The following is a 14,106-nucleotide window of genomic DNA, read 5'->3' on the forward strand; positions in this document are numbered from 1 at the left end:
TTTACCCCTGCCCCCCCAACCCCAATTTTACTCATAAACCTTAAAGCTCCCCACCCTACATGACTGAAGTTATCTCCTGGGCATACTGTCAAACTATGCTGTCGTGGTTTGATGCCACAGCTAAGTGCTGACTTGAGCTTCTGAAGCCTTCCAGTTATACCCCCAGTGACCTATTTAGGAGGTGAACATACTTCTCAGAGACAGAGTACCACTATTTTTTCCCTTTGGCCCACTTTTCTCTCAGATGATCCCTAACCAAAGAAGAATCACCCCTAAAGGTCTGATTGTGTACACACAAATAATAAGATCTGAGGAAAGTTCTTACGCAGCAAGCATACAAGTCTTGGACATAAGCTCTTTCCCATAATTTATGTAAACTGCAGTTACTTTTCTTACTATACAGCTTACTTCAACACCAATAAACTGAAGCCTGCAGTCAAAGATGTCTGATAATCATGGAATTAGGTGTTATAAGAATTAAGTTAAGCTAGAATGGCTAAGTGTCATCTAAGCCAGGCAAAACCATGAGGACTACAAAGGAAGGATAAAGAAAACAAAAGAGAGGGGCACCTGGGTGGCTCAGTCCGTTAAGCGTCTGACTTTAGCTCAGGTCATGACCTTACAGTTCTGCGTCAGATTCTGCGTCTCACCCTCTCTCTGCCCCTCCTCTGCTCACACTCTGTCTTTCTCTCAAAAATGAATAAACATTAAAAAAAATGATAAAGCCAAGCAAAGTTTATCAAAAGGCTAAAATCACTGACAGAATACTCCCTACATTTAAGATGCTTTCAAAAAATGGCAAGCAAGGGGCACCTGAGTGGCTCACTCAGTTAAGCTTCTTGATTTCGGCTCAGGTCATGATCTCACGGTTCGTGACTTCGAGCCCCACATTGGGGTCTGCACTGACAGCACACAGTTTGCCTGTGATCGCCCTCCCTCCCCATTGAGCCCCTACTCTCACTCTCGCTCTGTCTCTCTTAAAATAAATAAACTTTAAAAAACAAAAACAAAAAATGGCAAGCAAGATCAAGGAAAGTTGGATATAGCCAACCTATGCATAGAAAGAACTATGAGGTGGGCCGCCTGGGTGGCTCAGTCAGTTAAGCCATGACTTCAGCTCAGGTCATGATCTCACAGTCTGTGAGTTAGAGCCCCGCATCGGGCTCTGTGCTGACAGCCTGGAGCCTGGAGCCTGCTTCAAATTCTGTGTCTCCCTCTCTCTCTGCCCCTCCCCTGCTCTCTCTCTCAAAAATAAACATTAAAAAATTTTTTTTAAAAATATAGAAAGAACTAGGGGCGCCTGGGTGGCTCAGTCAGTTAAGCGTCCGATTTCAGCTCAGGTCATGATCTCGTGGTTTGTGGGTTCGAGCCCCGTGTCAGGCCCCGTGTCAGGCTCTGTGCTGACAGCTAGCTCAGAGCCTGGAGCCTGCTTCAGATTCTGTGTCTCCCTCTCTCTCTCTCAGAAATAAATAAAACATTAAAATTAAAAAAATATATACACAGAAAGAACTATGTGGGGCACCTGGCTAGCTCAGTCAGAAGAGCCGCAATTCTTGATCTTGGGGTCATGAGTTCGAGCCCCATGTTGGGTAAAGATATTACTAAAAAAAAAAAAAATCTTAAAAAACTTTAAAGAAAGGACTAGGAAAAGTCATAGGTTTAGACATATTTAATAAGATTAATGAAGTATAATTTTCATAATGCCTTTTGACCAATAATTGAGGACTGTCAATTGAAAAAGTTCACTGTAGAGTTTCCCTCTAATGTTTCCAAAGCTTTGTTAAAACTAAGAATCAGTAAAACTCTATCTGATGGTTCAGTGAATGCGGGAATCAAAAAGCTCTGGGCTCATCACAGGACCCCAGGGCTGGTGGGAAGAACAAGAGTAGCTCTTCATTGCCCAGTTTTGTAACGTATCTACATTTACTTAAAGTCCTATGCGTTTCCTTAGCTGCTCTGCTCTGCTCTCTGCACAAATGCAGAGAAGAGAAAAATAATATTCAACATCCCGCTGAGGATCACAGCTGGATGGAAAGTCCGTAAATGTGTTTATGCTGCTACAAACAGGGTTCCACCCTGGAACTCAAGCTTGCTAGTAATTCTTAGAGGTTCCCTCAGCCCTGCGTGGCCGGGTGGTAAAGTGACGTCTTTGGGCTACAGTTAAATTCAAGCCCTGTGGAGAGTCCTCGCTGGCTCACTCAAGGTTATTTCAAAAGAGCCTCAAGCAGAGCCCAAATCAGTGGGAGCCACTGACGGTAAGTTCAGGCACGGAGTTCCCGCCCTGCTGTTTCATTCTCTGTCTTTTGTCCTTTCAAGATTGGGAAACATTTCCTGGGAGATATCTTGTACAGTTTATCAGAAAACAGGGGAAGGGCAAAGACTTAAAAACCAAACACTATTAACATACAGAAAAGCAGATGTAATTGGGGGAGAGGAGTGGTCACCATGTGTTTGTGTTGGCACCACCCACTTGGTAGGACTAGACATCATTTCTGCTCCCCAACCAGTGCTTATCTTTGCGGGTCTCTTGTTTGTGATACCACCAGGGATTGCACAGCAGTGAGCAGAGGAAATGGGTCAGCCTCTGGCTTTCAAATAGTTTAGTGAGCATTTAGTACACGGTTGCAAAAGGGAAAGTAGCTTTTTGAATGAGTGAGTCAAATCTTACGTTACTTGAAATTTCATCAGTCTGTAAAGTGTACTTGGAATTTGCTTACCGTGAATTCAACAACAGCTCTACACAGTAGACAAATTCTTTTTGCTGATAGGTGAAAGCAATGATTTCTCCTTTTGTATCTATTGTACCCCTCAGTGTCTTCTGCCTCCCATGCAAATGTGCTAAAACTTCATCTTTTTTTCTTATTTGCTGAGACCTAGATTCAGAAATAATAGTAGGCTTAAAGGATGAAGACTTTGACATCTGTAAATGGCAGGCAGAAAAAGGAGTCACCTTCTTTTTACCTAAAATTTTTTTTTAATGTTTTATTTATTTCTAGGAGAGAGAGAGAGAGACAGCGTGAGCAGGGGAGGGTCAGAGAGAGAGGGAGTCACAGACTGAAACAGGCTCCAGGCTCTGAGCTGGCAGTCAGCACAGAGCCCGACGTGGGGCTCGAACCCACGAACCGCGAGATCATGACCTAAGCGAAAGTCGGACGCTTAACCGACTAAGCCACCCAGGCACCCCAAAAGGAGTCACTTTCTTATTCTTAACTGCTCTCAAGTCATGGGAAAAACAGCTAGTGACCTGTGCATGCGTCCTGGGCATGGTGACAAATTCACAATACCAAAGTGCCTTTCTGAAATTTAGTCTAGGACTTGCACTGAATACAATGTCCTCCTCTTTCAGGAAACTGGCAGGGGGACAGCTGTACTCCTGTCCGGTCTCTTGGGAGGCTAGCATTATGTGGAGGTGCTCTCTTAAGTGTCACTCATTGAATGGCAATGCAGCTGGCCATGTTTGTACTCCCTGGGGACTCTTAAGTTAAAGGAAGAGCATAGTTGAGGTGGGAAAACAAACTGTCCCCCTCACCTGCTCTGGTGGCTTAAGACGCTGGCACCTTAAAGTAAGAATGCGTTTCCAGGAGCCTGTACTGCATGATCATAATATAACCATCATAACCCCAACAGTGCCATTACAACCCAACCAGAATTTGTTTTAATTAAAAAAAAAAAAAAAAAAGTTTATTTTTGAGAAAGAGACAAAGCATGAGCAGAGAGAGAGAGGGGACAAAGAATCTGAAGCAGGCTCCAGGCTCTGAGCTGTCAGCACAGAGCTCAACGCGGGGCTCAAACCCATGAACTGTGAGATCATGACGTAAGCTGAAGTCGGATACCTAACCAACTGAGCCACCCAGGTGCCCCCCAACCAGAACTAGGGTGGCCTGCTTAACTATACAACCAAGTAACTGTGTATGTGCTGGGGGTGGGACAAGAATGTTCAGAGATAGATTTCAACACTCTTATGTATAACCAAACGCAAACAACATTGAACTTCATCTATTTTCTTTTGTCTTAGCACTTGTAGGAGAAAAGAAGTACCTATTTCTGTTAAGAAGCAGGACATCTACATTCCTAGGTAGCAAAAATCCTCTCGAGGGCATCAAAACAGACTGTTTCTTTTTATAAGCTATATAAAACCTTCCGGCAAATATTCTCTTCACTCTGTCTCCCTATTTATTGCTATCTGGGCCTATGTAAAGACACATAAACAGGTGAGTTCGCCACATTGTACAAACAATTTTTGTTCTTGTTAACTGAGTTCAAAAGATAGATCAATTGATCTGGAGTTATTTCCACTCCAAGGTGTCACCAATCAAAGTGAGAAAATTAAAATTGTCCTCCTTAAACTAGGAGCCTCTGAATATGAGAGATTTCTATACACAGATATTTTTTATTGTGGCTGGTGGGTGCCTAGAGGGAACCCCGCCTTAAGGCAGCTGGCGGATAAGGTTCTCTCCACGGAGATGCACCATCCTGGTTGGAGTTCACAGAAAAAGCCTTTTAGTCACTGTCATCACATTGATAACAAAGGCACAGACATTAAAGTGAGCTTAAATCAACTACCTTTATTCCACGTAAGACTCAAAAATTAGAAAATAAAATGGGTGAGTGAAAAGACAACCCACAGAATGGGAGACAATACTTGTAAATCATATATCTGACAAGGGACTTGGTTTCTAGAATATATAAAGAACTCTTACAGGAAGCCTGGGTGGCTCAGTTGGCTAAGTGACCAACTTCAGCCCAGGTCATGATCTCACAGTTCGTGGGTTCGAGCCCCGCTTTGGGCTCTTTGAGCCTGCTTTGGATTCTGTGTCTCCCTCTCTCTGACCCTCCCCTGCTCACACTGTGTCTCCCTCTCAAAAATAAACATTAAAAATTTTTGTAACTAAAAAACAAAAACAAAAACCCCTCTTACAACCTAGCAACAATAGTACAAACCCCCCAAATAACCCAACTGAAGTTGGACAAAGGAAAATGGACATTGCTCCAAGGAAATGTACAAACGGATAATAAACACATGAAAAGATGCTTGATAGCACTGGCCATTAGGGAAAGGCAAATCAAAACAGCAGCACTCCTGCTCACAGGACCGTTTTTTACCAAGAAGATGGTAACAAGTGTCGGAAAGGATGTGGAGAAACTGGAACCCTCCTATACCGGTGAGAATGCAAGATGGTGGAGTGCAGCCACTTTGGGAACCAGTCTGGCAGTGTTTCAAAAGTTAAACATGAGTTACCCTGGGACCCAGCAATTCTACTCCTGGGTACACCACCAAGAGAAATGAAAACAGATGTCCACACAAAATATGCACACAGATGTTTACAGCATCATTATTCACAACGGCCGAAAGAAGAAAAAACCCAAATGTCCATTAACTGATAAACGAATAAACAAAACTGTGGTATATCCATAAACAGACTCAGCCATGCAAAGGGATGAAGTACTGACACCTTTTTTTTAAAGCTTATTTATTTATTTTGAGGGAGTGCGAGAGTGAGAGAGCAAGAAAGCACATGCACGAGCAAGCACAAGTAGGGGAGGGGCAGAGAGAAAAATTCCCAAGTAGGCTCTGCACTGACAGCCCAGAGCCAGATGCGGAGCTCGAACTCATGAACCGCGTGAGATTATGATCTGAGCTGCAACTAAGAGTCTGACCCTCAACGGAATGAGCCACACAGATGCCCCTCTGATGCCTCCTTTCTTAACCATGGACATCTATGTTACATTTTGAGAGTAAAGAATTCATACTAAATATTATTATTTCTAAACAGCGATTATCCTCTTTTCTTTTAAAAAAAATTTTTTTTAATGTTTTTATTTATTTCTAGGAGAGAGAGAGAGACAGCGTGAGCAGGGGAGGGTCAGAGAGAGAGGGAGTCACAGACTCTGAAACAGGCTCCAGGCTCTGAGCTGGCAGTCAGCACAGAGCCCGACGCGGGGCTCGAACCCACGAACCGCGAGTTCATGATCCAAGTGAAAGTCGGACGCTTAACCGACTAAGCCACCCAGGCGTCCCGATTATCCTCTTTTCTATGAACCAAAGCACTCCTATCACAAGAATTAGTCCCTGAGCCCTACTTTAAGTTTACAATGCATGCCTGTGAAATTGAGCTAAAATTGAACGTTACCAGACCCTCCCTGTTTGAGAGGAACATTTAAAAAACAATACTACACACCCAGATTCCAACACAATTCAGCAAATGCAAAAATAAATAAAATACACGTAAAACCAAATTAGGTTTGTTTATTGTTGAATCATTTTACTACTGAAGGGGCAGGGTGATGGGAGGAAGGCCAGATGCTATCACCTCCGGTTCTTAGTGCTAAGCTTCCAAGCAGTTAAAATGTCAGAAACAACAGATTCATAAGATAATGTTAAAATAAATGTATTTTAATTCATCAGTAGCCCGATACTATTCCCGCGAGGAGCTAAACACAACAAATCCGAAAAATCACCTCCTTAAAAGCTCAGCCGGCAAAGATTTTCTGCAAGGCAGTTTTCCACTGTATGTGTGAAAGCTTTCTTGTTATGACTCACTGAAAATTAAATATGCAAAACTCCAAGCTGAGCTTAGTTTTGCCTGTGCACAGAGACCTTTTTACTCTCATTCTTCGAAAACCTCATTTTGGATCTCGCTGCCAACACCAAAGAGAGGAAAGCCGGCCAACAATTCCAAATATAACATGCGGAGGCAAATGCTACAGAAATCTGTCTGACGGGAAGCAACCATGCTGAGGTCTGCTGAGGTAGATGCACTTCTCAATCAGACTGTTTTGGTCCCTTGGTCCGTCTGGAACAAAAGGCCACGAGAAAGCAATCAGAGGAAAACATCCAGTTTCCAGTGAGCCTCATCACCGAGGGCCTATGGTATTCACTTTATCAGTGAGAACAATCCAATCCAATTGGAACAATCCAATTTCAAACATAAAGACGAGTCAGCGGCAACCCGAGCTCCACGAGTTATTGTAATTTTTGTAAACCAATTTTTTAGGGACCAATCCATGGAGACCAGTATTTTCTAAAAGTCCAACGAATGGCATGACAATTCTGATAGAGGTCAGGTTCACCAGAAAACACTTAAGGAAAAAACCCTGTAACTCTTTCTAGTTCTCCTGGTTTAGCATCCCATACTGCCACTCTGAATAACTGATAAACAGCTAAACTTAGATAAAATGATTTCACTGTCACTTCAACAAGAACAACAACAACAAAAAAAATCACCTCCTCAAGTTTAATTCTTCGGTGAGGTCTTGGTACCGAGCATAGACCAATTCGTTCCCCGGCCCAGAGGATCATTACAGAAAACCCAGATAATAGGGCCCCCAGTCTAATTGGGAAGAGAGAACTGTTCCTCACACAGAGCACTGGCCCCTGAGAAAAGACAAGACAATTAAACCAGTTTATCTGACCAGTCATTTCCTCCAGAAGTTTATCTTAGAAAAATCCCCTGTGGTTATGACTATGTCACTAAGCCCAGGAGGTAAAGTTTGCCTAGAATCACTTCTGGAACGTTTTACTAGAACTCGTTCACTGTGAGGCAAGCTGGCAAGGCACACCAGGCTGAACAGGCAGCTTTGAATGAAGACCCACAGCAGCACCGTGATTAGGATCTACGGGGTTTGCAAGAATGTTCACTTTTGAACATTCTGACTATAAAGAAAACTAACATTATGATCTTACTGAAATACAGCTGACCCTTGGAAAACAGGGATTTGAACTGCAGATCCACTTGTATACGGATTTTTTTTTCTTTTTTGAAAGACGGAGAGAGTGGGACAGGGGTAGTAAGAATCCCAGGCAGGTTCAGCAGTTAGTGCAGAGCCCGATGCAGGGCTTGAACTCGGGAACCACAAGATCACCACCTGTGAAGTCAGATGCTTACCAACTAAGCCACCCAGGTGCCCCATGCAGATTTTTTATAGTACAGTACTGTAAGCGTATCTTCTGTTTACGATTTTAATAGCATTTCCTTTTCTATAGCTTACCTTACTGTAAGGATTCAGTGTACAATATATACAACATGCAAGATAGGTGTTGACTGTGTTACTGTTGAGGCTTCTGGTCAATAGTTGGCTATGAGTAGTTAAGTTTTTGAGGAATCAAAAGTTACGCAGATTTTTGGATGCTTGGGAGTCAGTGCCCCTAAACCCCCAGCATTGTTTAAGGGTCAAATGTAATGCAGTCCTAGCCAATTAAAAAGCGGAGCAAGAGAAAATATAGCCATACCTAACTGCACTCCCACATGGCGCAAGTAAGAAGTAATGGCATGAATGAAAGCCAGCATACCCAGGAATCAAAATTTTCTGAGACTGTCAACTGCTTGACCTAACTACTCTGGTGGAGATGGTTAACGAAGTACTTCACTTGTGGTGGAAAGAGTGTGGAATAGAAGGCAGGAATGTGGGATAAGCCTCACTTGAAAGATGGCTTCCTGCCTTTATACCAGTATCCAGAATGTTTTGTAGTTTATATAATAACTCAGATAAGTCAATGGTACATTCAGTACTGGCATCTTCAAAAAGAGAACTGGAGATGTGAAACAAACCCTGTCTCATTTACTAGGATTCTCAAATCTCTGATTACCAGTTCCCATTCATGGTCCTCTTAAAAAAAAAAAAGGGAAAAGAAAAAAGAAAAAGTATTCAATGAAATACACAGTCTAGGCAAAACCTGAGTATCACCAACAGCTAAAAGTACCTCCTTCTCTCCTAGCTGAAGTAGAAACTGTTAATTGTTACAACTTGACAAGACTTACACTCCTCTAATTAGAAGATCCAGGTTAGGTTTTAGAGTTTAAAAGCCGAAAGTCAGGCAAAACAGCACACTTCTTCCACACCTCAAGTTTCTAATAAAGAATCTCAGCTTACTAAACAAATGAGACAAAAGATAAGGAGTTTATAAGAGCACCTGGGTTGCTCAGTTGGTTAAGCGCTGGATTTCGGCTAAGGTCATAATCTCCTAGTTCCTGAGTTCAAGCCCTGTATCCCTCAGTGCTGACAACTAGGAGCCCGCTTGGGATTCTGTGTCTCCCTCCCTCTCTGCCCCTCCTCCACTCAGGTGTTTTCTCTCTCTCTCTCAAAAATAAATAAGCCTTAAAAAAAAAAAAAAAAGATAATGAATGAGCTTACAAAATTCTCACTCAACACAGGAGTCAGCATTCCTGGTTAACACTAGCTTCTTCCTAGTGGTAAAACATTAACCCACATTTTAAATCAAGAGGCCTACAATTCAGTCTGGGTATATATATCAAACCAGCACAATAGAAAACGTAAGCAACAGGAAAAAAATTGATAAATAACAACATATCCAGGTACAAATCTCTTCCTTGCTCAAGACCAGCACAGGAAACTTGACCAGAGAGATTTTTCTCCAGGTAGATCACACCTAACAGGAAGCAAAGCTTAAAAACCACAGACCCTTCCTGCTGGTATTAGTCACTTCATAATAAAAAATTTAAAACCAGCAACAAAGCTTCCTCCAGGATAACATTTTTGTCCCTGCAACATTACAAGCCAAGATGGGGTGCCCTCCTGGGCAAAAGCATCTTGGGAATGGTAATGGGAGCTTCCTACATAACTTCTGACCACACACTTAATTTTGCCCGGTATCAGTCATCTGTCTAGTAAGTGTTCCAAAACCTGCAATTAGTACAAATATACAGTAGGCACTACTCCACAAACCGAAGAGACAGAATGTGAATGAACACTGTGGAGAGCCGAAGGAACCCCCCCCCTTTTCTTAAACAGAGGACTAAAAAAAAAAAAAAAGGCAACATCAAAAACGGGTGGGAACAAACAGAAGCCCGTCTTTCCCGCTCTCTCACAAACGCCTGCTTCCCTCAACTGTTGCTGAACAACAGAACAAGAACCCATCAGAACACGACGCAATTTGGGTTCCCTGCGCAGATGCGGGATTTTTGCGGAGGGCAGATGGTTTCTCCAGGCAGAAACTGGAGTTTAAACTCTTCCTGGCCGGATTGTTCTGGGCTGAGCTGCTGAGGAGGATCACGCAGCGGGCGATCAACCCAGGTCCCTCCCTCTCTCTCCGGTCTCTCCCCTCCTCTCGCGTTCAGTAAGAGGGAGAGGGGGGTGGGGGGGAGGCGCTCAGCTTTCCAGCTCTCCGCTCCTTAAAAATGCCCTCGCGGAGGCAACCGCACACAATCCTGCCCCGGCAGCAAAGAATTTTGCCGCGAAGGGCTCGCCGATCCAAAGGCGAAGCGAAATCGGCGCCCAAGGGCAATTTTAATTGTCTAGCCCGGCCCGATTTCCTAAGAGGCGGCAGCGCGGGGAGGGAAAGAGGGTGGCAGCTCCGAGAGGCAACAGGGGGCAAGCGGAGGCAGAGGAAGGGGGACCAAAGCGGCGAGATCCTAGCCCTGGCCCCCGAGGAGCTTCTGCAGAGAGGACTCCGAGCCTCTACCCCCACCGTTCCCCGGGAGACGTTTGCAAATCATATATGCGGCCAAAATGGCGCTGAGAATAAAAATATAATTTAAAGGCAGGTCGCCATATTGTAAACAGAGAAGCAAAGAAGAGGCGGACTCGAGAGACAACCTCCATGATTTCTTCCACAGCCGCAAACGCCCGGGGGGCCGGCCCCCCGGGTCCGTCCCAGGCCAGCTCGGGCGGCCCAGGGCCCCGCGCACCCGCCCGCAGGAAAGCCCAGCCCGGCAGGATCCCGAGGGCGGCGGGCGGCGGGCGCGCGGGCAGGCGAGCGGCGCTGGGCCCGGAGCTCCTCCCCTTCCTCCCCCGCCGCCGCCGGCCGTGCCCTGCCGGCTCTGTCCCGGCTACCCAGAGACTTCCAATCCCAGATGGGGCTCTCCTCGCTCGTCCCAACCCCCACCTCGGGGTCCGGACACACTGCTGCTCCTCCCCCCCCCCAAACGGCTAGATCCCGGCAGACACCTGGGGGCGGGGAGGCGCTCGCCCCAGCGGCTGCAGAAAGTCAGCTAGCGGCTGCAAGCGCCCGTTATTTCGGCAGCCAGGGGTAGGCCGGGTGAAGGAATGTGCCGAGAAAGGTCCGCGAAGGAGCTCCAAGGGGGTCCCCGGACCTTACCAGCACTGGAGGTGGAAGGCGGCCGGGCAGTGGTCACAGCACAGGAGATCCCCACCTTCTTTGCAGCTATCGCAGCTGTCGTGGTTGGTGGCCCTGCCGCTCCTCCGGGGCTCTTTTTCAGGCTTCCGACTCCGCTTTTCTGCCTCGTCCGTCTTGGGGGGAGCCAGCAGAGCTTGGATTTGCTGCACACACACATAAACGGCGTGTGTGCACACTCGGAGCTCCCGGGCGGTCCGTCGCCCCCCCGGCAGGGCTTCTCCGTCACCCACCCCTCTCCCCCCTTTTGTCCTTCTTCCTCCCATCCAAGCTGCTCCCAGAACCTCTCAGCCCCCGGAACCGGGGGGAGCCCACCCTAACAGCGTTCCTGCAGCACAACAACGAGAACAGCTTCTTCCAAATGGGGAGGATCAGGGTAGGGGGATGGGGAGAGGGTGCGCGGTTCCCTTCTCGCCACTTCCTTGTATGGACAGTGGGGGACTCCAAAGCCAGGCTCTGGAGAGGCCTGAAACCCGGTACCCGGACGTGCTGGGGAAAGCACAAAGGGGCCGACAAGAAGGGGGTGGGGAGGCCCGCCGGTGCAACGACATGGAGTAGGTTGGTGCCTCGGGAGAGCGAATCCAGGGCGGCGGGTAGGTGAAACTGCTGCAAACGTCCTCGGAGGCTGAGCTCAGCCCCTCGAATTGCAAAGAAGGGAGGGAGAGTCTGGGTGAGGAAGAATCCCCCTCCCCCGGCCCTTTTGCGCTGTGAGCTCAGGACCGGCTTTGTGGGGCGGAGGGCGGAGGTTCCCTCCCGACGCTGGGGGAAGGGGATGAGGAGGGCCACTCTTACCTCCATCAGCCCCCCCGACGTGTCCAAGTCGTACACGATCGTCTTGGTCTCCATTTTCTCCCACATTCATCCACCTCCCGGGCTGGGCGCTCTCTGCTCCGGCCCCCCCAACCCCGGGGGGAGGGGGGAAGCGGGGGGAGGGGGCGCTCCTGACCCCGGCCCCCCTTCTTTTTTCCCAACACGGGTCCCGACTTCCTCGCCCTGGCTCCCCCCCACCCCCCGGCCCCCAGTCCCCGGGACGGCAGCGTCCTCCCCACGGGCCGTGAGGGGGGAGCGGCCCCTCAACCCCGGCCCGGCGGCTGGCTGCACGGTGGGTCCCGGCTCCGGGGGTCAGGCCTCGGCGGGGCCTAGTCCCACAGGCTAAAGCCGGCGCTGGCGACCGCTGGTCCGGCCGGGAAGGCTGGCGGGCGCTGCCATCCCGGGGTTGGGGGGATCGGAGGGGGGGTGAGAGGTTAGGTGAGGTTGTGGTACGTGAGGTGACTGCGGGGAGGGTGATGGGGGGTGGTCCCCGGGCTCCGCCTCTCGCCGCCGCCGCCGTCTGCGTCCCGGCTGCCGCGCACTTGGCGCAAACTTACCGCGAGCGCCCGCAAAGCCACCCGCGCAGGCGCCCCGGGATCGCCGCTCGCCGCGCGCAACCGCAGTGACAGCCGGCGGCCGGGCTCCCGCGCAGCCGCAGTGAGGGGGTACCCCCCAGCGCGCAGCCGCGCTGGCATTCGTCTGGAGCGCCGAAGCCCCGCCTTTCTGCCTTGCGCCAGCGTACTAAGATAAGGGGGCGGGACCTGAGGTCTCGCGCAGGCGCCTGGGAGAGCTTCTAAGGGTCACGGCGCAGCCGCAGGAACATGGGGGCGCTTCGTCCATTGGTGTTTGTGTATAGACCAAGACGACTCTGTTCCTGCGCAGGCGTGTTGAAATGCTCCCCTCCCGCCCCACAACACAGCCGCCTTCCGCGCAAGCGTATTATCACCTGCAGGCCCTAACAAGAATGCTTCTACTTTCGCCATTTTGGTAATGGGATATTGACTACCATGTCCTTGGAGTCCTCTGGCATGGGAACAGTAACGAGCAAGGTGTGGTGTTGGATGGTAGGCTGTCGGTGACAGTTATACTCCTAGGATTATTGTACTGGATCGTTTGGTTCCCAGCGTCAGGTGTGGCTGGACTAGGCGCCATATTGGTAAAGAGAAAAGAAAAGCCATCGCGACAGAAAACTATTCTTTTGGTGTGGGGTTGGAAGACTGCTGTTCACACTTCCCTCCAGCTCCCGACATTATATTTTAGTCAGAGCATCCCTGCCTTGCGTAGTGATGACACCATGAAGGGTTCCGCTTGCCCGTTATTATCCTCTCTTGATCACTGTCCCTGAGAACTACTCCAGAGGAAGCCAACAGCGAAGAGTTAGTAAGGCTGACAACGCCCAGCTACCTGCCTATAGAGGACTTCAACTCCCAGTTTGCAGTGCGCAAGAAGGCCAAAGGGCGAACGTGAGCGCAATGCATCCTGGGAGCAAGAATCGCGAGGGATCTGGTGGATTGTGGGAGTCGTAGTTCTGTGTGCATGCTGTGCACCGTATGGTGGGATGGACTCGGGGAAGGTTGATTTGCCTGCTGGGAAGGGATGCTTTTGAGAGCTGCAGTGTTGTATGTTGGGATTTGTAGTTTGAAGCCCTCACCTCGAATTCTGGGCTTTCCTCCCCGACCCCGACCCCCACTGCACCTGCCCCTCCCATTAGTATCGTCTTCAGAGATGGTTAGTTATCTCTTGCCTGACTATAGGGGAAGAGGTGGAGAAGGGAATAACATCATTGTGCCTGCCACTAGGCGTTTAGTTGGGAATTGTTGCTAGGTAATTGGGTCCAGCTCACCTGTGATATAAAGGGGTACTTAGCATTTGCAGAAGGATAAAACTAGAAAGGGATTAAAGACCATCTGTGTTAATCTCATTTTCAGATGCATAGAGAGGAGCAGTGATTTGCCTAGTCCACGTCGTGAATTTATGGCAGACCTGTGTATGAATGAAACAGATTTGATTCTCAGGCCAGGACACTCTCCACTACATCATGCTGTCTGTGAGAGTTCTTGCCGCTGCTTCTTTTGGGATAGTAAGGAGGATGAGTTAGATAGGATGGGGATGTCTGTGTGTGGTCTTAGGTTCCTGCTTTTCTGACTTTTCTGATGATCCTCTTGGTGCCTGGGAAGAATGAGAAGGTCATAGGCTTTATTGTG

General features: G+C 48.2%; 1 protein-coding gene across 5 annotated transcripts in view; it reads right to left on the reverse strand.

Annotated features, from left to right (window-relative positions):
* PHF12 (PHD finger protein 12) overlaps positions 1-12,605 on the reverse strand; it is a 39,850-nt gene extending 27,245 nt beyond the window's left edge. Inside the window, exons 1-2 of one of the 5 annotated variants that reach the window (XM_039251951.1) lie at positions 11,885-12,602; positions 11,057-11,730 (exon numbers count right to left, since the gene is read on the reverse strand). In XM_039251951.1, the coding sequence (XP_039107882.1) occupies positions 11,057-11,358 (302 nt within the window). In that variant the 5' untranslated portion in view covers positions 11,359-11,730; positions 11,885-12,602. Of the gene's footprint in view, positions 1-11,056; positions 11,731-11,884 lie in introns of all 5 variants that reach the window. The other 4 variants (XM_039251957.1, XM_039251966.1, XM_039251975.1 and 1 more) reach the window with 4 other exon arrangements.
* Positions 12,606-14,106: the final 1,501 nt, after the last annotated feature.

This window comes from Hyaena hyaena, unplaced genomic scaffold (genome assembly GCF_003009895.1).
Source record: "Hyaena hyaena isolate Hyena2069 unplaced genomic scaffold, ASM300989v1 scaffold_10, whole genome shotgun sequence".
Taxonomy (NCBI): domain Eukaryota; kingdom Metazoa; phylum Chordata; class Mammalia; order Carnivora; family Hyaenidae; genus Hyaena; species Hyaena hyaena.